This window comes from Felis catus, chromosome A1 (genome assembly GCF_018350175.1).
Source record: "Felis catus isolate Fca126 chromosome A1, F.catus_Fca126_mat1.0, whole genome shotgun sequence".
Lineage (NCBI taxonomy): Eukaryota > Metazoa > Chordata > Mammalia > Carnivora > Felidae > Felis > Felis catus.
Genome location: NC_058368.1, coordinates 190791252 through 190816163, shown reverse-complemented (window position 1 = coordinate 190816163; position 24912 = coordinate 190791252). Strand labels below are relative to the sequence as shown.

Below are 24912 nucleotides of genomic sequence, written 5' to 3'. Positions count from 1 at the left end.
AAACAATAAACATAAGGAAAATGAGTAAATTACGTACTACATGAGATAGTAATTACCATGGGGGAAAAAGAAAAATTTAGCACAGTATGCAGGATATGAAGGGCCAGGCTGAATGGGAGAGGTTGTAGAATTAAGTAGAGTCGTCAGGGTGGGCCTCTTGAAAAGTTGACATTTGAGCAATGCCAAGAAGGAAGTGAGGGAATGCACCACGAGGATATTTGTCGGAAGAGGGTTTTTGGCTGACGTGCAAAGGCCCTGAGAAGGGAGAATGCTTGTGATGTTGAGGAACAACAAGGAGGCCAGTGTGAACGAAGCAGAGTGACCAAGGAGATAGCATTAGGAGATGAGGTCAGACAAGTGATGGGACCAGACCCATCTCATGCTTTGCAGACCATTGTTAAGGCTTTAGCTTTTACTCTTGAGGATAAGGGGAGGAGACATTGAAAGATTATAGGAACATATAAAGATTATAAGAACATATATAGACATTGATAAGGGGAGGAGACATTGAAAGATTACAGGAACATATAAAGATTATAGGAACATATATAGACATTGAAAGGAAACATGTTATCTGACACAGTTTCAAAAGAGCCACTCAAGTTACTATTTTAGAAAGCAGCAGGAAATGGGAAGAAGGCAGCAAGGATAAAAGCAGGGAGACCAGATAGAAGCTGTATAGAATTCCAGATAACAGATGATGGTGGTCTGAGCCATGGGAGGGTAAGAAGGGATCAGATCCTGAATAAAACATAAAGGCCCTTCTTTCCACTTAAACTTTAGTTCTTGGATTATAGTAACAATATTTAACTATTTAACTTGAGAGAGTTATTAACAGGAGGAAGACAGTATATAGACAATTATTAACACTCTGAAATAGACACTATATGAAGCAATCATAAACCCTAAGAGGTAGATATAACTCTTTGAAGTTTTCTGTAACAGATAAGGAATCTGAGTGATACAGCGGAGAGCTCATATCTCCTAAGTAGTAGAGCTGGGAGACAAACCCAGTGGGTCCGGTTCTGGGGCTCTGCTGTGAGGATGGTCCATGCAGTGTGAAAAGTTCTATAAAGACTGTTCTCTCCTCACTACCTCAACTTTTTCAGACTAAATCAAAGAGAGATTTCTCACACTCAGTATCTTTCTTGTCTGGAATCATTATCAAAGAATGAGTAAGCTAAATGTGATGCTTAATGGTAGAGTAAATTTGTCCTTTGAGATGCTAGCGTGTTGGTTAGTTGGCAAACTGATTTATTGAAAAATAAGACAAAATAAGGAAAAAGAAATTCTATCAAAATAGTTTTTTAACTCTTTCAAGGTCACATTGTTTTTTAAAATATTTAATTGTGGTAAAATACATATATGCCACTTTGAAATGTACACATCAGTGGCATTAAGCCTACCCACATCGTCCTGCAGCCTTCTCCACCACCCATGTCTGCACGTTTTTTGCAAAACTGAATCTCTGTACCCATTAAACACTAAACCCTCTCCCACTCCCACTCCCCCACCTGCTGGCAGCCACCACTCTCCTTCCTATCTGAATTTGACTTCTTTAGGTACCTCGTATAAGGGAAACCATACATTATTTGTACTTTTGTAACTAGCTTGTTTTATTCACACAATATCTTCAAGCTCCATCCATTCTGTGGCATGTCAAGATTTATTTTCTTATAAAGGCTGAAAAATATACCATTGTTTGTGTATACCACATTTTGTTTGCCCATTTATCTGTTGATGAGCCAAAACACATTTTAAGAGCCTTATGGCACAATGACTTAACTGCTTGAATTTTAGAGGTCGCATCATTTTGTAATCAAGTAAAGACTTAGAGTAGAAAGTCTCTTTCATGCTCCAACACTATGTAGAAGAGAGATCTGAAGGCTCACAGACTCAGGAACTGATTTGTCTAAATAAACAGGACAGTCCCACAGTTCACAGAACAGAAATTTCTGTTGACTTTTCTTCCATAGACTCATAAATACAGAATGCTTCCCACTGTACATTTTCATCTCATTTGTCCTCAATTAAGCTAATCATTTTGTTTGAACAGCAGTTTGCTTTTTTAGGTTGTGTTTAGGTTTTGTGAAAATTTTACTTTCCACAGCAAGTAATAGATTTGTTGAAATACTAACCTTGGGGAACACGATTTGACAGTTCTTCAAAGAACATATAAAACTAATTATAAGTGAAAGTCATTTCAATTTCAATAATTAAAGAAAAACCTGCCAGCCCTGGATTATTCTCTTTCAACTCATATCATAGACCTGTCCATCATTATGGTCCCACACATGTCCGTTGACCAAATTACATGAATCAAAGAAGTGAACATCTTTCTCTCTCTCTTTTTTTCAGTGTTTTATTCACTCTTTATTTTAAAATAAAATTTGCATAAACTCAGTTTTAAAAAACTGAGATGTCTACCAAAATAAGGATATTTCTAGTGTTTACTTCTAAAAGTTAGTTGCATGGCTTATTTTACATGTTTTAAATAATAGCATGCTATTTATTATTAGGATAATATAAGGATTATTAGGATAATTATTATTAGGATAAACACCAACTTTAAAGGACCTACCATGTTATGGAATCATCAAGTCTCAGATTGGAAGGAACGTATCTTAAAACTTACCTGGTCCCCACACTCAACGTGGACTGGATCCATGTGGTGGTCTGGTCCTTTAGCCTTTGCTGGAATACCCTCTGCCCTTCTTAACTCGAATTTTAGTCCTCTGTGTACCCTTGGCATAATTCGGGTCCTCCTTCCTAGTTTTACTTAATATTTTCCTTTTATATGACTCCTGTTTTCCTTTGATATTTTAAAAGGCAAATTTAACACTACATGAAAAACCAGCATGATATCCCATGAATAGAAGCCTGACATAGAGAATAACTATAAATAGTGAGAGAATAAGCTTAAGATCAACTCTGTCTTTGATAAAAATGGAGATGTGGAAGTATTGCAGATGTATTAATGTCAATGGGGGCCCAAAATTAGACATTGTCTTTAACATCATGAAAGGTAGAAGAGAGTTGAAAGGCAGTGACTTTCATATATGTAGCACCATGCTCTATGACCCCCCCAAGTCATCTTATATACCGCTGAGTCCCAAACTTCGAATATAAATTTCATCCAAAATACTGTCCAAGTTGACATAAAAGTAACAATCACACTGCCATTTGTATAGGGACCACACATTATCATGTTTAACAAAATAAAATGAGAATAGGTAAATATTCAAAGTATGATATACACCTTTTTGAAATGTGTAGACCCCTGCATGTGGCAAATTCAATATTGTCCTGAAATTTTGAACTAAGCTCAGAGATGGTGGTCCATCACTGATGGGTGTTGGATAGTGATAATGATATTACATTTATTATTAGCCATGCCAAAATAATAGCTAATGTAGCTTTGGGGTGTGCTATCTGCCAGACATAGTTTTCATGGTTTTCTGACATTATCTAATCCTCATAGTGATCTAGAAAGCAGGGTCACATTTCTATTGTATGGATGTAGAAGCTGTGCAGTAGAGGAGTGAAGTAATGTGTTTAGGTTTATGTGAGGCTTCTAAGAGGTAAGGGTAGAATTCAAACTCACATAGTCTGATTCCAGAGTCTATATCATAATGACCCTAATCTCTAGTGCACCCCCATTGAACCAATGAAAAGCATTGTAAAATATATGGGGTGACTGTAAATTCTGCAAACAGAGGTGACTAATTGACGTATCTGAATATTTAAGTGACCAATTAATACCCATTTTTGCCTAGGTAGAAGGTCACTCAGATTGGTTCCAACAGGATGGCCACTGTCCTGTTGGAGGTGGTGATGGACTGCCTTGTCAATCATGTCTTAAGCTAGACTGGATGTGCAAACATGTGCAGCAACCTACCTGTATCCCATATTTGGACCCTTCTGATAGGCAAGAAGTGCAGGTTTCTTCAAGAAAAAAACATACAAACCATCTGAGACAATGCATCAAAGATACAACAGCACAGTTAAGGAAAATTTGTTAATACACCACATGTATTGCAGTTTTTCAGTTCTTTGAATTCTGCATTGCTAGCAAGGAACACCACAATGAACATTCATAATGTCATTGAGCACATCATGTATTATAAAATAATACCATGAAGCTAATTTTAAGTATATACATCAATGTTTATATACTTCAGGATCATATTGTATTTACTCTCTTGGCTGTTGGCCTCTTTCTGTCTCCTGCTTGCAAGCATAGGGTCTGGATCTGAATATAGTATTCCAGAAGTACTCTGATTATACATGGCAAAGTAGGAATATTTTCCTGTCTTCAGCATTTGAGGTACCACAATCTAAGAGTATTGACCTTTCCAGCAACTACTTAATTCAGTGAACTCATGTTGACTTTGACATTCATCTGATAGACATTTTTCACACCTACCTTGTACAAGACTCTGTTTTAGGCACTGATGGCACAATGGTGAACAAAACAAAGGCCCTGCCCTCCTGGATCTTTTATTGTAGTAGGAGGAGACAGATCACAAAAACACCATCAAATAGACATACAATACACATTAGGCTGTGCTAAGTTAAAAGAAAGAGAAAGCATCTATGTTCTTTCTCCGAAGGGTAGAGAATGAAGAGGCTGCTGTGACTATCGGGGCGGGGGGGGGGGTGGGGAGGGGCGGGTGGCAGTGACTATCTGGGGGAAGGTAATTGCTGCCACAGGGAATAGGAGGTACAAATGGCCCCAGGCTAAGGAGAGGAAGGCACCTGACTTGTTTGAAGAATAGGAGGCCAAAGCCACTGGAGTAGAAATGACAGTGGGTTTGAGGAGAACCTGATAGGGAATAAAGATTAGAGAAATAGTGGCAGACCAGATCATATGGAGTCTCATAGTACGAGTCTTAATTTAAGCCTTAGTTGTGATAGAAAGCCACTGAAGGATTTCCCACCTACCCCCCATGGGAGTGACATAATATGTTTGAATTTGAAAAGGATTACTCTGGCCACTTTGGAACTGGTAGACATTAAGAGAGCAAGAGTGAAAGGGAAATCAATATAGACAGAAACAGCTATTTTTATTTTTCATATGTCCAAGATAGATTGGCTTAATTATCTGTTTTCTTTGATTTATAATTTAATTGCACTGCAGTCTGAAAATGTGTTCTACATGACCCTGTTTTTTTTTAAATTCCTTTGTGAACTAGCCCAACATTAATTTTTGTGAACGCTTTTGTGTATTTGAAAATAATGGAGAACCGCTATTTGTTGGGGGCAGAATTCTCATATCCATTAAATTAAACAAGTTAAATATTATTATTCAGATTAGCATCCTAGTGCTATTATTTGGTCGACAGAGTCTATAATTTTCTAATAGATTTTTGTTAAAATATCACACCAGGGTTTGCCAAATTTACCTCATGCTTCTGACAACTTTTAATTAATATTTCTAAGCTATAATGATAGTTACATGTCTGGTCATGATTTGTATAGCTTCCTGATAGATTTTTAGTTTTACATGTAGTTCCTACTTATGCATTACTGCTTTTTGCTTTGTCTGAATTAATATTGATACATCAGCTTGCTCTTAGTAAGTGTTTACATGGGATATATTTTGGTCCTATCTTTATCTTCAGCCTTTCCATATGGTTTTGTTTTAACTACTTCTTTTATAAATAGTATTTTCTTTGATTTTTATATACATAGTATAGATTTGTTTTAATTTCTACCATCTCGGTTTGTGTTTCTTCTCTATCCTCTTTGCTTTCTATTTCATTTTTTTTAACTTTTCCCTTTCTCTCTTTCTCTTTTCCTTCTTTATTTCTCTTTTTTTAACTTTTTCTCTTTTCTCAATTCTGTAAGAATTGAGCTTTCTTTTCAGAGGATTAGTGACAATGACAAAATCACTTCTCTCCCTTTGACCTGCCCTAGAAATTAGAAATGTTTGACCTGCCAAGAATATTAAAAGCACACAAAAATAATTTAGAAACTTACATATTGCCTATCTTTTCAATATTTTTTTATTTAATAATATGTTATGTTATTTTAACATATTTTTGTTTTATATTCATGATATTCATTATTATGAGAATATTATATATTCATGATTTTTTATGGTTGTGAAAATAATACAAACACATCTTTTTTTTTTTTGAGCAAGAAAATTAAAATCGTTATCTGCCACTTCTTAAGAGCTGTAAGGACTCCGTGGTCATGGCATGAAGGTCCCAGCATTACATACATTTGAATTATGAGCCTAGGTCTAGGTCAGGTTTTGTGTGACCTGGGGATTATTCCTATTTCACCTTTATGTGAATTTGATAATTATGTAGATACAAAGTACAGACACCTTGCCTCAAGTATGAAGTATTTTGTTTGAATACTCGCTCTTACCTTCTGCCTATCCTTCATGAATTCCCCACACAGGCACACTTGGTCTAGGACCCCACATGGAATTAGTGCTTCCTGTCCTCATTTTAAATCAAGAGTTTCCCCCTTGTATCAGGGGGGAAAGATTTCCATGAATCAACAGTCTCCATTCTTCACAAGCCAGGTTCTTCATGGCAGCGGGTAAGGAAGGCTTACATGTAAGGAGCAGCCTCTATCATAGGATCTTTAGACACCTTTTGTAGTCGAGGTGTCTTTCGATACCTCCCTATACACACCAGACGGCTATCTACCCGGCCTAGACACAAAATGCTATGCAGGACCTTCTTCTTTAATGTCAGGTATGGTTACCACATATGACCGTACCATATGCTGTATGTTGTGCATATATTATCTTTCTACTCACAGCAACCTGAGGTGGACGCTTTTCTCCCCACACTCTACATGAGAAGACAGAGACACAGGTTAAGTTACCCACTGCCAGCATATAGAAGAGCTGAGTTCCGTGTCTCGCTCACCTTCCCCCAATCAGGCTTTTAACCACCATGGACAAAGCAGAAACATTTCACTTCCTAATATCTCTGCCATTTTCCTAGGGCTGACAGAGCTTATCAGTCATCAACATCAATGATCTAACACCCTTTCAAAAAATACATGTTTGAGGAAACAAATATGATGCTAAATTCCTTGTATATGCTATTTTAGTTCATCTTTTAAGTTCTGTAAAGGAGGTACTGTTCTTATCCGTATGTTGCCCATTGTTATTATTCCCATTTTGCAGTTGAGAAATTGAGGCTGTGTGGTCTACACAGACTAGCTCAAAAATGGGGTCTCAGACAGGGGCCATGTGCCCCCGCACGCCCAACATAACCATGACAGCACATCACAAAGAAGGGCTCGAGTCACCCCAAGGTTAGCAGTTTGGGCTATGTCACTCGACTGATTTTTTGAGAGGCAAAGCCTCCACCAAGTCAGTCGGCATTAGGCCGACATTGCCACTCTCCCACAACAGAAGCCAGTCCTGTGCAACAATTGTCTTTCTTTCCATGTGAGCAATTCCAGCCTCCGCTTGCCCTTGTTTCTTTGTGAGAGACTCACGTCATCTTCGCTCAGACTCTTCCTGAGAGATGCTTTTTTGACTCTGTAGAATGCCATGCACCCTTCTGTGAAAGGTCAAGATCCAAAGCAATTAGGCCTTCGCTGATGGAGGGAGGGAAACATGAGCAGACAGAGCTGAGGAATGTGTGGGGGCCAGCCACAAAGCCTGGACTTGTGCTCCCAGATCCGGGGGTGCTCTCGGGCCATCATAAGGACACCATGGGTAGAAGGGCCCTGTTTGCAAATGTGGCCAAAAGCCAGACAAGTTTGGCCTACAGCGTTTCTGCAGCAAAGAATAGCATGGAACAATTTTCGTCTATATTACTTTGTGTATCAGGGGGAATGAAATTTCCATGAGGAAAGCCTATCTTGGTCTTGTGGCTGCTGAGTTTTAATGCTGTGCTATCAGAATCTGCTTGACCTCACAGGGGAAAGCCTGAGCTGTCTCCTTGCACTGAAGTCTCTCTCTGTGTCATGTGTCTCCTTCTGTGAAGATTCCCCTAACTGTGCCAACCAGAACCAAAGTATTCCTTCCATTACTTACAGCTCAGACTGTACATCCCAGGGCAGTGGAACAGGAGCCAAGTGCTCAGGTCTGGAATCCTGAGTGCTGAGTCCTCTCTCTCTGCAGCTCACCAGCATGCAGGTGCAGACTACTCATGCCCCACAATTATCCTCAATCTTCTCATCTATAAAATGGCCGTAACACTTGCTCGCTAGGATTGTAGCCATTAGCCAGCAGCAGGTATTATTGAGAGCCCATCATGCATCAGACCCTCTGCTAAGCCCGTTCGTGGTCTTAAAGAAAGGAAGCCAGAGATAATCTAGGTCTTAATGTATGTATTTAAAGCAGTCGATAAAGTAGCATTTCCCAAAATGAGTCCTGCAGTGTTTTGTGTTAACATGTGGTTTAAGGAAAAATAATCCATTATTAAGTAAATCTTAGAATTGTTACTGCACAGAGCTAACCAAATTATGTTGATATAGGACTTCTCAGAACTGATAATGTAGTAACTTACTGTGCAGCTAGAAGGAGGGGAGAGGTATGTTGAATTTCCTAGACTTTTTTGCCCCCCCCCCAAAAAAAAAAACCCTTTCTTGGTCAGTTGTGTTTTTTTACGTTTATTCATTTTTGAGAGACAGAACATGAGCAGGGGAGGGGAAGAGAGAGAGGGAGACACAGAATCCAAAGCAGGCTCCAGGCTCCGAGCTGTCAGCACAGAGCCCAACTCAGGGCTCAAACCCACGAATGTCAAGATCATGACTTTTGCCGAAGTCGGATCCTTACCCAACTGAGCCACCTAGGTGCCCCAGTTTTTTATTTTTAAGAATGGCTACTCACATGTTATGGAAGAGTTTTCTACAGAACACTGGGAAATCTTAGGAAGAAGGTTCAGACAGTTACTCAGGTATTATTTTATATAGTGTGAAGATGAAATTGTCACCCAAGATAATATTAGAGGACAGTGAACATTTTCAAGTGCTGCCTGTGTAGTCTGTCTCTGATCTCATAATGGTTTTGAATTATTACCTGAGTGTTAATGTTGTCTTTCTAAATACAGAAGTATCATTTAAATGGCCCATAAAAGAGCAAGGAGGGTGGACAGATATTTAGGCATATCACAAACCACAGAAATAAAACACTACATATTGGTATAGGAACAGGCAGAAAATGAAGAGACCAGAAGTCTCTAAGACAGACTCCTATATATTTGGGAATTAATGTATGATGAAGGTGGCACCACATATCAGTGGAGAAATTAACATTCTCTTGGTAAGTAGCATTAAGGAAAATGGCTTTCATTTGGGTTCTCACCTAAACTATGTACAAAAGGGGATTCCAGGGACAATGAAGACTTAGTATGAGAAGTAAAACTCAAGTGTTTTTTAGAAGAGAATATAAAGAATGAACTAGGACAGGAAAGGGTTTCTTTATGATACCCCAAGAAACTATCGTTAAGAAGAAACAAATGAGTTTTCTTACATCAAACTAAACATTGCCGTTCATCAGAGGACAGCGTGGGCAGAGGTAACAGAACTGATGGCAGCACCGGGGGATTGGTTTCCCTCCATCCCTTGATCATCAGTCTCCAACCACATGGGCCTTTCTCTCTGCCCCTTTTATTTATTTTTTTTATTTTTTTTCTACATTTATTTATTTTTGAGAAACAGAGTGAGACAAAACGTGAGCAGGGGAGGGGCAGAGAGAGAAGGAGACACAGAATTTGAAGCAGACCCCAGGCTCTGAGCCATCAGCATAGAGCCTGATGCGGGGCTCGAATCCATGAACTGTGAGATCATGACTGTGAGCCACAATTGGACGCTCAACCGACTGAGCCACCCAGGCACCCCTTCTCTGCCCCTTTTATGTACCAACCTCCTTCCTGCCTCAGGGCTTGTATACTTGCCTATTTCTCTGTCTAAAAAGTTCTCTCTCTTCTCCATTCACCTAACATCTACTTATCCCTGTGTTCTCAGCCAAAGTGTCTCTTCCTTAGAAAGACCTTCCCTGATTGCTCTCATTTCACCTACAACTTTGTGTTCATTGCACTCATTGCAATGGCAAGGATATAATCATTTATGGGACTCTTAATTTCCTGTCCATGTCCCCTTCCAGGTGGTATGTACACTCCAGGAGAGCAGAGGCCACCTGCTCATACTTGGCACACTGTTTTATGCCTAGAACATATACCTTTAAAATGTTAGTGGAATGAGTTGATTAGGGGCAGTTGAAAGAGGACATGTTCCATAGCTCAGGTTAGATGGATGCTGCAAGCCCAGGGAAGATTCAAGCATAATTTAACCTTTATGTCAGTAAGAATTTGGGGTAATTATTTGTGCCCCTGCTTCTCCCTGTCATCTAGAGACTCAACATCTCAAATCTCATTTGTATTACCTGCAGCTCGTTGCATTCCATAAGGTGGTACACAGATATCCGTTGATTATATATCCACACTGCTTCCTCCCACCGTGCTTGGTTTTCTGTGTGTGGACTATCACTTCAACCATGCTTAACGACTTGCCTATTGAAAACTCTCTTTTTAAAAAAATTTTTTTTTTCAACGTTTATTTATTTTTGGGACAGAGAGAGACAGAGCATGAATGGGGGAGGGGCAGAGAGAGGGAGACACAGAATCGGAAACAGGCTCCAGGCTCTGAGCCATCAGCCCAGAGCCTGACGCGGGGCTCGAACTCACGGACCGCGAGATCATGACCTGGCTGAAGTCGGACGCTTAACCGACTGCGCCACCCAGGCACCCCTGAAAACTCTCTTTGACAGTTGGTGTCAACCTCCATTTAATTACTTCTTTTGTTGACAGCTCTCACTCTCTGTTGACTCTTAATTTGATCTGGGCATTCAGTTATTCAGCAAATATTTATTGAAAATCTAGTGGGTGCCAGGAATGTGCCAGGCACTAGAAAATCTGGCAGTCCCCTTCCACTGGTGACATGCTAACATGATACCTCAAAGGAGTCATTGAACAGAGCAGCTCAACTTAGTTAAATATTGAGAGAGACCTAAATGCACCCAAATTGGGGCACAGTGCAGAGAGTGGCTGAACAGGAACACTACAATGGAAAAACTGGACCAGTTCCCGGCTTATTTTGAGTAAGCGCTTCAGAGTGTAGCTTCATTATTCATGACTGGAAAACTTTTCAAGACAATAGAAATCTACCCAAGCATCATTATAAAAAGATATTCTAAAGTAAAATAAAAACTAACCATACTCTGCTATTTTTTTAAAAAATACTTCTCATGCTTTGCAAAGGGTAGATTCAGAGACAACTAAAGCATCCTCTTGACATTAATAATAGATAATAGATAATAGAGGATTTTGAGGCTTACTAAAGATAAACTTACAAACTATCCTTTGGAAATGATTTTAATACAAATCTAAGTTGGTGTCAGCTTAAATTTCTCTAGTATTACTTAATGAACTTTGGTCACTGGAGCCAGTACATTGTGAAACCTATGGCAAAGAAATGGTTACTTGTGATTACAGTGTTTTCTGTAGGCTGAGCAGGGAAGGAATGATAATGGATAGAGAGCCATGTGTGAAGAACTATCTGTGAGAGACCTCTACACTATTGTTTATTTTAGTATTCCTTTTTTTTATGTTCTTTATTTATTTTGAGGCAGAGACAGCAAGCAGGGAGGGGCAGAAAGAGCAGGAGAGAGAGAATCCTAAGCAGGCTCGGTGCTGCCAGCACAAAGCCTGATGTGGGGCTCAATCCCACGGACTGTAAGACTGTGACCTGAGCCAAAATCAAGAGTTGGACCCTTAACCAACTGAGCCACCCAGGTGCCCATATTTTAGTATTCCTAATGACAAAATCCCATGGAAATATACTTAGGGGAGACTTTCCCATTAATGTTATCAACATCAAAGTGAAATCACACGTCCATAATGTAGTAAGCTTCCTGCCTCCTCAGAGATTGGCTGGCTTCCCAAGGTCTCTTCCTGAAGTTCTGGATCTTAGAATTTGGCAGCCTAATATAGCTTTCAAAAAAAATTGCAACTTAAAAAAAATAGTTGTATATATGCAGAAAAGTTGCAAAGATAGTGCAGAATGTTCTTATATACCTCACAGTATCCCTATTACTAACATCCAAAATTAATATGGTATATTTATCAAAATTAATGAACCAGTATTGATACCTTATTACTAACTACAGTCCATTCTTTATTTCGATTTCCTTGGTTTTTACCTACTGTCCTTTTTATGCCCAAGGGTCTTCTCCAAAGTACCGTATCACATTTCATCTTCATTGTTTCTTCAAAAGGCTCTTCTTAGCTGTGATGGTTTCTTGGACTTTCCTTGGTTTTGATGACCTTACCAATTTTGAAAAGTCCTGGTCAAGTACTTTACAAAATTACTTTCAACTGAGATTCATATGGTGTTTTCCTCATTATTAGGTGGGTGTTACAGGTTTTGAAGAGAAAGGCCACAGAGGTAAAGCATCATTTTCTTCACCTCTATCAGAGGTGCAGCTATCAACGTGGCTTATCACTGCTGATGTTGACCTGGATCCCCCTCGCTGAGGCAGTGTTTGTCAAGTTTCTCCACTGGGAAGTTACCATTCTCCATTCCATCCTGTACTCGTTGAAAGAAAGTCACCTTTAAAGAGTAGGCAGTTAACATAGTTAACTATGAAAATTGTTTGGAATTCTTATACATGAAAGACTTATTTATTCTATCACATTTATCTATTCAGTCACTTATTTTTATCAGTCTGGACTAATGGATGATGCAAAGTTAGATTGTTTATTTGATTTCTTTTATATTTCTTGATGTAGGCATTTATCACTATGAATGTTACACACTTATCACTCTGAATTTCCTACAATTATTCTTAAATTTAGTGAATATTTAGCCATAGAGGCTATGTGGAAAGGTGTGTTTGGGTTATAATTCAATACTTCATCCTATTATTTTTTTGAAATTCTTTCAGCTTTGGCCATTACACCCACTTTCAGTTGTCTCCTGTGTCCCTTTGACATGTTTCCATGATTAAGAAGTGTTTTTCTGTTTGGTTTTTTGTTTTTTTCAGCACTTCCTTTCTTTCTGTCACTACAGGATGCTCCAGGTTCTTCTTGTATGTTTCTTGCCTCAGTCCTAGAATCAGCTATTTTTCAAGGGGCCCTCCTCATGTAGGTTTTGTGTAGTTTTTGTTATAGTTAATGAAGTATTTTGGTAGCCATTATGTAAGGCACTTGATATGTTTTGTCTTTCTTAATCTTCATTTCAACACTATTATATGTAGCCTTTAACTTCATTTCATAAGCATAGAAACTGGGGCTCAAAGAATGTAATGACTTACCTAAGGCCCCACAGTTAGCAAAAAAAAAAGCAGAGCTTGTGATTCAAGCCCAAATCTGGAGTCTGACTCCAAAGCTCATACCCTGAACCCTCGTTCCACAAGAGCCAGACTCCCCTGTGAGCTAAGTTAACACTGGATGCAATCTGTGCTATTGCAGACCACCCTTAAAATACAGAAGCCAGTGAACTGTGCTCTTGGAAGACTCCTCAGAACTCTAGCCACACTGGTCCCTTCCCTCTCTGAACTTTGCACTGAGTGGAAGCCTTCCCTGAACATGGAAGGTGCTTATGTTCTGTGTTACGGTTTTCTCTGTTTATCTAAATTCCCAGATCAGATTGTTAGCTCCTCAGGGAGCAAGGAAAATATACTACCATGTAAGATTATCAAGAGAAGTAACTTCTAGAGGCCATATCACTTCAGAACTGATTGTGGTGATACAGCTGCCATCAAAGGCACATATTAAAATCACTGCCTTTTATACCAGGAAAGGATAGATCTCCACTGAAGTGATGTCACATCATTGTTATGATAATTTTGCATCAGTTCAGTCTTCTCCTGGGTGAGGAGCTTTCTCAAAGATAAAGACCGTATCTTTCTCATTCTCCAGGGCATAGGACAGTGTATATATTGTAGGCACTCACACAGTGTATGTAAAATGTTTAATTTAAGAAAGCTTTGGAGTCCTGGACAGAGACTACCTGTTCTTGATTTATACACAATTTTAACCTGCTTTCCTTTTAATAAGGCAATAGTACTTATAGAACTTAATGGTTCTTAAGAAGGTGGTTCTAGAGGTAGACACACAACAGCAGTGAGAAATGGTAGGTCTCTGTTTCATTCAAAAACCCCACTGAAAAATACAGTAAATGGAGAACAAAAGTGAAAAGGGGTAAATGTACATGGTCAGAGAAAGGGAGAGGAAACCATGGAGACAGAATGATGGAAAGAGGGTAGATGAGAGCTAAACATGCCTGTAGGATTGAAAGTCACTCTGTGAAGTGAGTGGGACAGGGCCCCTTATCCATGAGGTATTTTAAGTGCAGTGTCTTTACCCATAGAAGTCAAAATGCACCTGGACTGGTCAAAAATCTGCATAAAGACCATACACTTAGACTCTCCATCTATTCCCAGTTGACCCAGTTAGGTAATAAGCACCTCTTCCCAACCTCACAGAAGATAGGAAGATTGTTTTCTAGAAAGTTTGACCAGAGGACCTCTGGTCATATGAAGTCAGGAATAAGGCATGAAATCAGGTTTACCTGAAAGTCTGTCCCTGAACAGCAAAATGCCCAGACCTCTTCCCCTCTGACATTCAGAACTCCTGTATCAAAAGTTATACCCACCAGTTTCCTGGCAGGAGTTAGAGAACTATTCTTTGATGAAATTAGTCACGGGTACTGACTGCCCACTGGTACTGACATCTGGAAACTCTCCATTGAATTAGCCAAACCCCTACTACTGTACCCTATGGCAAGGTTCACCCATCTAGAAGCACACAGCTTCCAACCAGTTTTTTTATTCTCATGTAAGAGAGAATAGTGCATCAATCAAACAAGGAAGGGATGGCATAAAAAGGAAGGGTCAAAGAATAAGAAAATGCTCTTGAAAATGATGAGTATGATGATATAAGTGTTTTAAAAAAATCAACGGAAGAGATGCCTCTGGCTCAGTCAGTTGAGCATCTAAATTCAGCTCAGGTCACGATCTCACAATTCGGTTCATGTGTTCAAGCCTCGTCTCAAGCTCTGTGCTAACAGCTGGGAGCCTGGAGCCTGCTTTGGATTCTGTGTCTCCCTCTCTTTCTGCCCCTTCCCTGCTCGGTCTCTGTCTCTCTGTCTCTCAAAAAATAAACATTAAAAAAGTGAAATAAATGAATAAAATAAATAAAAATCAATAGAAAAATTGGATCTTAAAGTCGAGGATATTCTCCTCCCCCCCCCCGCAAAAAAAAAAAGAAAGAAAGAAAGAAAAAAGATTAAACAGAAGGAGGAAAAAAGAAAACTTAGAAAAAGAAGCATTTTTTAAATGATGCATTTATTGTCTCCAGGAAAAGAAAAAAAATGTGCAAGACAGCAAAGGACATGTAGTTAAAGAATACTACTTGGCTCAGCTGTGGACAGTACACACGTAATCATAATGTAGCTTCTGAATATTGGTTTTACCAGAGTTGTATGAAAGAGTCCATAGGATTGCAGAAATCCAATGGATAATGTCTAAAGGTTGATAAATCAAGAGATATGGTGGAAGCCTATTTCAGTCCATGGGGAGAGAAATACATGAAGGAGCATTCTGGCAAATTGAAAACTCTGGGGGTGGTAGGGGGTATGAGCCATTGCTCTTTGATTATAAGCTTTATAATATTTGACATTTCATATTCATTTTGGTAAAGAATAAATAATACATTTAAAAAAATAAGATACACTCATTCAAAAATGGAGCCATTTGGCATTCAAACGTGCGTCTTACAGCCCCCCGAGGACATCAGAGAACAAATAATGTTCGCTTCAGTGGTCTTGGATGGTCAAGAAAAGGTTTGATTTTGCTCTGCATGTTCTGCTTTAGAGAGACAGAGGTGATCCGTCTCCATCAAAATGCTGTGGGCATAGTTATATGGGGGAGAGTACTGATGTAGACTGTCCTCTCCCTATATGGGAAAAAGGGTTGTTCACCTCCCTTCCTCATCTCCCAGTCAGTCTCATCCCGTGTCCAGAAGAATGAAGGGCTGACTGGCCTCAGACTGACTTGACCTGGTCCAGAGCTCTTATCTTCATCAGAAGCCATGGATCTGCCACACTCTTTTCTGCCAGGCAGAAGGGACCCGCAGGCAGTTTCCTGCAAGCCCCTTATCCTCAGATGGTTGCATTGAAGTCAGTTAGTGAAAGTCACCAGTCCCCAGAGCAGATTCCTCTGTGGCAGAAATTAACCTCCCCAGGCCCAGAGGCTGCAGTGGTGAGTGGGAAGGACACAGGAGAGCGTTTCCTTTACCTGTTCTAATACTATAGAGACCCCAGTGTTTTGCAGCGGCTGGTATTTTCCTGGTTGGGTGTCAGTAAGCAGGGACAGCCAAATAAAACTCACACTGACCAGTTGCCACAAGAGTTGCTTCAGAGTTTGTTAGCTGGTTTGTGCATTTTACTTGGTAATCTTTTTGTTATCAGGTATATGGAAGGGGGGATTATAGCATCACGTCCCAGGCTAGAATGAGGCTTTTTGTTTAAACCATGACATACCAAAGACTGTGTTTCCCAGGATTTTAGCGTATTAGAACAATTAATGCTAAATGATAATATTTTGACATGGTGTTATAAAGGAATGGGTGGCTCTTGTATCTCTGGTTATAAACCTTGAGCAGAGCTGTTGGGAGATTTTTTTTTTTTTCTGCAGTGGAATTGTTTGAATAACATTCAGGGCAAGCAAGTAGCATTTGAGAAACTGGGATTTGGAAGATAACAGTGAGCCAGCCACATATAGGGAGATCCTTTGATATGTGGAAACAGAGGTTGCTGGAAATGGAAGAAGCCCCTGACTCAGTGCACAGATGGATTGTGAAGATTGGTAATGCAAAGGACAGTCTTCCTCATTTCTCTCCATCTTACCCTCCCCACTTACCACCCCCCCCACCTCCTTCCTTCCTTTCTTCCCTCTCCTTCCTTCCTTTCTTCCCCTACTGCTCATGCCTCATTCCCTCCCTCTCCCCTCCCCCAATTACCACAACAACTTTGGAAGTCTTACTGTGTGCCTGGCACTGGACCGCATGTGTTTTAATAATTACATATAGAATTTAATAATTTCAGTAATATGTGAGTTTTAATACTTCAATAATATTTGCACCATTATACATATCAAAAAAAAAAAAAAACCTGAGGCTTAGAACGATTAAGTAACTTGCCTAGAGTAGCCTAACTAGCTAGTGGTAGAGCAGGGATAGTCAATTAGGCAGGCTGACTTCAGGGCTTCTACTGCATGTGCAGCACATCGTGAGCACACAGGTCTGTTAGCCATGAGCTTGCTGATCATACCCATGTTGGTCGTGGGGAATGCACAGAATGAACCACAGAGCAGTGAAGTGATTCACTCAAGGTCACACACTGGTCAATGGCAACAGAGTCTATCCTGTTCTCTCACTCCAGGTAGCTCCTCTGTTCAGTGCATTATATTCAGCTTGCTGAATATAAGAAGAATTAGTACATTAACTTCTAGAAACATAGAACTTCCTGTCTGGGTTCCAGGTTCTGAATCCTTACATTACTTGAGTTGATTTTAAGTTTTAAGTAGAACTCTTAAGTACTGCCAAAAGAATCTCTTTGAGGCTAATATTTGTTATGTAATGGACAGAAGATGGAAGCCTATGACAATATTGAATTTCTTCTTCTCTTACCTAATCAAAAAATAAAACAAAGCAAAAAGTTTACCATTAGGCAGAATTTTAATCTTAAGTCATTATGAGGGATTCCAGTGAATCAGTGGTTGCCCTGATGAAACAGAAGGTAAACCATTCTGGGGCCCCTGGGTGGCCCAGTCAGTTAAGTGTCAGACTTTGGCTCAGGTCATGATCTCACGGTTCTTGAGTTTGACCCCACATTGGGCTCTGTGCTGACAGCTTGGAGCCTGGAACCTGCTTCAGATTCTGTGTCTCCCTCGCTCTCTGCCCCTCCCCCATTCACTCTGTCTCTCTCTCAAAAATAAATAAACATTGAAAAACTTTTTAAAAATAAGGTAAACCGTTCTTTCCTCAGGGCCGGGGTGGGATATGGGTATTGATTATCCATTTTAGAAGTTCACCTTGGGCAAGAGCTCCTGTCCTAGTGTGGGGGAGAGAAATGATGACTTCTTCATCAGGGCAACCACTGATTCACTGGAATCCCCCACAAAGGATTGGGTGATGGAGACCATGACTTCAGATCTTCAGTCTATAGAAAGAATGCCTTCATGGAGGCTGCCTGTCAGCACTGGCCGGCCACTCTGCCACATGCAGGTGCTAGGCTGGGCTCATGAATCTTCTCCTATACCCCGCCTGCTTTAGAAGGAAAAAGACATCAACCATCCCACAACCTTTCTACCTCCTTGACCTCGTTTTTTTTCATTTCACCTTGGTGAAGCCTATCTGTAGTCTTTTCAAGGCTCAGCTTAAGCTTTAGCAAATATCTTTGCTTCCCACTCAACAGCCTCAAGCTATGAATACTCTTACCATTCAGGAAAGTTCCCCACAGGCTTTGTGCGCAGCTCCTTAATTATCTATATTGTTCTCTGCCTGGTATTATTTGTGTGCCCATGGTATTGTTCCCATTAGAATCTAAGGCTTTAAAGAGGAGTCTTGCTTATCTTTGCTTTCCGCACAGCTCTGGGGACAATGTTTTTGTGGGTTTGGGACTCCATGCATAGTGGTGTTATGGAGTTTTCAGGCAGATAAGTGCCATGTGGTAACAAAGGTTTGGAACAATGAGAATGACTACACACATCCTTTTTCTAACAACAACTATCTGGATACTGACATGTTCTGGCAGCAATCATATTTCAGTTTATGGCTTTAGTTTACTCCAGGAAAGAGAGAACATCTAAGCCAGAGGTTGACAAACTGTGGCCACATCTGGCCCTCTGCCTGCTCGCTTATGGCCAATGAAATAAGAATTTTTTTATATCTTTAAACGATCAGGGGAGAAAAGGAAAAACAATATTTTATGACACAGTGAGATCATGTTAAATTTAAAATTATTTGGAATTCAAATGTCACTGTCCGTGAATAAAGTGTTCCTGGAATACGGCCATACCCATTTGTCTGTGTACTGTCTATGGCTGTTTTGCACCAAAACAGCAGTTACCAGTTGAGTAGTTACCACAGAGACTGTACATCCCACAAAACCTAAAATATTACCATCAGACCCTTTGTAGAAAAAGTGTGCCAGCCCCTATTTCGAGTCATTTTCAGAAATGCCCTCCACAGTGTGGAAATGGATTGGGGTGCCCTTTTTGACAAGGGAAAACTGGATGAAGGCACAAAATATCTGAAGGAGGAGAAATTTGGGAACAAGAAAGGGGAGGCAGAGGCCTACTCGGAGAAGCCACATCTCCTGGGTCTGGTATACATATATGGCAAATATCTCCACAAAGAGACTATTTCAGTCTGAATTGTACCCGGCTTCTCTCAGCAGGTGGACGTGCTGACCTCAGGTATTTTAAACAAGTTTTCTGCACTCCATTAAGTATTTTTCATGGTTCTTTCGAAGAAATTATAAATGAGAAAGGGTGAAATTAGGAGATTACTGATCATTCCTGATCATTCTGTATACCAAGGGTAACTAACACCTGTCGTAAGATCTAAAGGACTCTTTATCGCCGGGTTATCTCTGAGTCGAGTGTGTGTGTGTGTGTGTGTTAGTGAAATCTATTTTAAGTATGTGTTGGTCTCTGTGGGTCTCTTTGGAAGAAATCCATTTTGGATGAATTCCGATTAATTATGTATGTGGGGATCATTAAACACTTGGAGTATTCAAATAAATACACATCAGTTAGAACTTAGTGAAAGCCAGTTCAGGTCCTTAGAGAGTTGTGGTTACAGTTTTTCATTTAGAAATCTGCCATTTTCATGTGTTTCTCTTATTTTCTTATTACAGGGTAATGCCCTGTACTTCAAATCAGCCAGAAATGTTACAGTGAACATTCTCAATGACCAGACTAAAGTGCTAACTCAGCTGATAACAGGTAAGACAATAAAGAACGTAGCAGTACCTGGTCCATGTGAAGCACTCAGGAAACATTGGAACCAAAGATTGAATAAAATATCACATAAACTAAAGAAAGAAATGTCTGCTAAGACATTTTAGAGTGGAGAAAGAGAAGGTAGCATGTGTTGCATGATTCCACTGGAGGGTAGAGTCTCATCATATGCACACATTTAACTTATGCAAATCCAACAATACTTGTTTAGAGGGGCAATAAACTATTTTTTCACGTAACATGGCCCCTAAACATAAGCCAGCTGCTTCATCTGGTGCTCAACAACAGAAAAGCTCTCTGCTCCAATGCTGGAGGAAAAGCTGGCTGTGTTGGATTAATTGAGAGCACAGTATACAAAAAAACCATGCGCACGTACTTTATGAGGTATAAAGGGGATTTTTAAAGTTAATTTGAATCCATGCCATGTTTGTGATAGGTGCTGACTTTGAGCCTGACCCAACTGCAAAATGCCAATGTATTGCCATTGATTATGGTTGCGAGGTTCCTTTCAATATAGCAGATCTGCTCCTAACAGTTGTGGAAAGCACCCACTGGGCTTTAAGCTGCATATTCCTAAAATTTAAACAAGGATTGGTTATTCACGATAATGATTATAATGATAAACGTGGGCCTTATGGTCACGGTAATGTGTTGAATGGCACGACCAACGCCCCCAGTGTAGATTATGGGCTGCAGTAAACAGGAGCCATTATGCACCCCGCCAGTGGAAGGGAAAAAGGGGTATGTATCTGAATGGCACTGTTACACTTCCAGAGAGAAAATGCCATTTGTTTGGCTTCGGGGCTGAGAGAGAAGTATACAGATGGACATTTTGAGAAGCCAGTTGCCCAAATGCCCTGAAACATAAACTGTGACTAAAACATCTGGAGCCCCACTAATAAACATGCCACAAGAAAACAGGTGCTTTGTGCCCAGAGTCTTGCTGGGAAGAGAGTCTCTGTTCCCCACAGGAGCACCGCATCTGATGTCTGGAGATTCACAGCCAGTGGGTGTATTAGACCATCTACCAAGGCTGGAAGGGATTGCCGCACAGCAAAGCCCATAATCCATAAACATGTTGTTCCAGTGTGTGACTGGATTGTCGGCCTTGCTTATATAACATCTGGCCTGTAGTCACAATGCTAAATAATTAAATAAACAGCTTCAGTAAGCAATGATTTAAGCAGCATGTGTGAAAATTGCCTCCAGGAGGGAAATAAATCCAAACTCCCCGTTCCTGATTCCTCTGTTCAAAAGGAACCTACTTAGCCTGTTGATCATTTGCCATTTATTTGCCATGGGAGATTTGGTTTACTTGAGAGATTTTGTTTTGATAAAGCTGGAAGTGCCCAAATGACTATTCTTCAGTCAGTGTCTCTTCCCCTCCCTCTCCCTCCTAACCTTCTCCTTTCCCTGCTTTCCCCCTAATTCCTCTACTTTCCTCCCCATCCTCTCCCCCTCCTTGTCTCCTCTCCTCCACCCTTGTTTTCCATCGTGCTCACCCTTCTCCCTTCCCTCCCCTACCCTCTTCTCTTATTTCTCTCAGCCTCTGTCTTTCCCTCTCCTTCTTCCTCCCCTATCTCTCCATTCTCTCTCTCCTTTTTCTCTCCCGTTTGCTCCTCTCTCCCTCCTTCCTTGTCTTCTGTCTTCCCATCTCCCCTGCCCAAATTAGACCCTCCTGGAAGCTGAGATACCTACCCAGAGATCTCAGGGTGAGGCATGACATAGCTCATGTTATAATGAGATGGGCAAAAAGCCACTCTAACACCAGCTGGCAGGAGCCTTCCAAGATGATCTCTAGAGAAGATGATAGATGTATTTAAATATAATTCTGGGTACGTATACATATGCACACTCACCCTAAAGTTTTCCTTCAGGCTTCTCCTTTTACATTTAAGCACATGGTAGAAAGCACAGAGCAGTTCCAGGAGACAGGATCTTCTAAAACCTCTTATACTTGCTGTTATACTTACCCGAGAGCAAATGACTGCTCTCATCCCAGTAGCCAGGTTCACCAAAACAATCCTGAGGATCAAGAATTCTCCTGCTTACCTCACGAAGGTCTCAAAAGCCCAGAAGAAATTCCAATGTTAGAAATTCAGGTAAATTTTTCACATGATAGAGTGCTTTAAGTGATAGTTAAGTTCTCAGGCAAGGCCGTAAAAGCACATCTGGCCAACTCTGCTGCCGATTTAGTGTCCTCTCAGTAGTGGCCTGAACAGAAAGCCCTCTGGCCTACAAGGAGGAAAGCTGTAGGCAAGTCTTCCGCAGAGTGGGCAACAGTCTCGGCGTCAAGGGAGCTGAGAAAAGAGATTAGACGAGATGGCCCCTTTCCAGCTCCCAGATCCGTAGCATTGGCATGACTGGGAAACTGCTGGTATGTCCTGATGGTTTCCAGTTCTTCCCGTGTAGGAGATTCATTAAGGAAGTAGTTGACACATATTACCCGGCACTGAGGGAGATTAATTGGAGTAGTTTCGGGCTTCAAATAATGATTTTTTTTCCATCCTAGAGAGGAAGAGTGGGTTCCCTGATGGACCTCCTGAGCAGTCTCCAGACCTATTTCCCATTTTCATTTCCTCCAGGACCCTTGTTTTTTTTTTTTTGGGGGGGGGGTTGTTTTGTTTTGTTTTGTTTTTAAAGATTTTAGCCACATCCAGGACATTTGGCAGCCCCAGGTAAAATCAACAAAAGAACAAGCCATCTGCACCATTGAGCCAGCAGTTGCTCTGTGGGGTTTTGGCTAGAACTTCCAACTACAGAGCTTTATATGTGCAAATGGTTCTGGCCCTTGATAAATTCCTTTGTGTTCTGAGAAGCTCTGAAAAACAAGATAACTTAATTGTGTTTTGAGTTATCTGATTGTTTCGGTGTTTTTAGGACATTCTCTCATATATTTCAGGAACCAGTCATAAGTTCAGAGCAAACTTGCTTTAAACAGGCAGGTGTTCTCAACTCCTCCAGGGCCATATCTCATGAAACTGCCCAGATCCACGGAGGCAAAGGCAAAGCAGTTTTGTCTCCTAATCATACCCCCATTTTGCCATTGACTAGATCCAGAGTGTCAAACTGCTCACCCCATGCCTATCCCAAGGTCATTCATTCATTCATTAACACTTCTTCACCTCCTGGTACCCAGTCTCCCCCCTCTGGTATGACCAGAGAGTCTTCAGTATGACCAAGTAGATACCTGCATCTTCGCCCTCCAATAATCACCTAATCAAAAGCCCTCACTGTCCATCCCTGTTCTTTCAGGATTGTTTTCTGGTCCTTGTCTGTAGCTTTCGACGCCCCCTTTCCCTATCCTCCAAAAGGTCCCCTCCTCACTGCTCCTCCTGTGTTGACTCCAGCTGTCTTCTCCTCTCTAGACAAACACACATCCCTTTTCTTCTATGGAACAATTCTGAGAGCTCAATTCCAGACCCAGATCTTCCATTAGCTGACCTCATGACCTTGAGAGAGCCCTTAGCTCTGCTGCCACTTGTTTTCACCTACGCATGAAGGCCATTGGAGAAGATAATGCCTCGGTCCCATGCCATTTAGAAAGTCTCTGCTGTGTCTGCTGTTTCCATTTCCTATTCATTCAGGAGCCTTTCCAATGCCCTTCTTTTTGTCAGAGGGCTGGTGTGGATGTACTAGTGGGAGATCACACTTCCAAATTGTCAGGATTATGTGAATGAGGCAAGTGCACTAAGAGGTGATTGTCATTAATTATTTTCAATGTGTTGGGACCACTGTATTAGAAACTTGGTGACAGGTCATGATCACAATGATGATAGTCATGATTTCGCAGCACTTTCCCACCTACAGAGTGCTTTTTATAAATATAGTATAATTTGATCCTTTTAATCTTTCTATAAGGTAATAGAAGAGATGGTGATAGTACAATTCTACAGATGCAGAAAAATGAGGTTCAGAAAGATCAGAGGATTTTCCCCAAGTCACATGACCAGAAAATGAGAGAGTTGGAACATAATTCTTGTCTTCTGATTCTTAGTCTGATAGTCTTGTCGTTGAGGAAAACACCCCTAGACGTCCAGGAGCAGTCCTGGCAATATAAGCGAGTCTTTTGTGTTCTCCTGTTTGAACATAATCCATTTCACAGAACATCAGCACCAGACAAGGCAACGTGGCGATCATGAAGGATCAAGACAAAACAGAAAACAAAGACAACTCTAATCATGTCTGAAAACAGATAAAAATGGAAACACCTATCCAAACCAGCAAAATGACTGAACTTCTTCAATCCTGGTTAATATCAGTGACTTCTGTTTTTTATCCATTCCAGGTTTAGCATTGCTCTGATCTTCCCCACCTCTAGATAAGATTTATTAACATGCCAATTGTAAAATTACACCCACTTCCTGTCAGCACCTTATCCAAAGCAAAGCCTTGCTTCCTTAAATTCAGCCCCAAAATAACATAAAACCAAATACTATAGTAAGGTCTTTCTTACTGAGATGCCCTGAGTGGTTGCCCCTGGTGTGTGTTCTCTATCACAACAATGAATAATAAACTCAACTTGTTCACCTACATGTTTGTTCTCTTTGGTCTATACCTGGAAGGCATTGAGGGCCCTTTCATTACTGATTTTTATAATTAAATGACACTGTCTTGAAAATAACTTGAAACAGAAATGCTCTATCAGAATCTCCTGATCAGCTTTGGGAAAATATAAGATTTCTAGACTCTTTCCTCCATTTTTTTTCTTTATGAATTTCTGGACCAAAAGATAAATTCTTTTTGATCTGAGTGAGGTTCTGTGAAGATGATTATACCTCCCAGGTTATTCTGATTAATTTCTGCAGACCAGCTTTTGAGAGCCACCTGAACTTGAGATATTCAGTTAGCTCTAGTACAGATAAACTACAATGCCTTCTGTTTGGTTTTTTGTTTGTTTA

The 24912-nt window shown here is 40.5% G+C and overlaps 1 protein-coding gene across 7 annotated transcripts in view; it reads left to right on the top strand.

The window, feature by feature from the left end:
• SGCD (sarcoglycan delta) overlaps positions 1-24912 on the top strand; it is a 946774-nt gene that overhangs the window by 779375 nt on the left and 142487 nt on the right. For all 7 annotated transcript variants that reach the window (XM_019839908.3, XM_045036411.1, XM_045036400.1 and 4 more), the window contains one exon: positions 19909-19996. In XM_019839908.3, coding sequence (XP_019695467.1) covers positions 19909-19996 — 88 coding nt within the window. The remainder of the gene's footprint in view (positions 1-19908; positions 19997-24912) is intronic.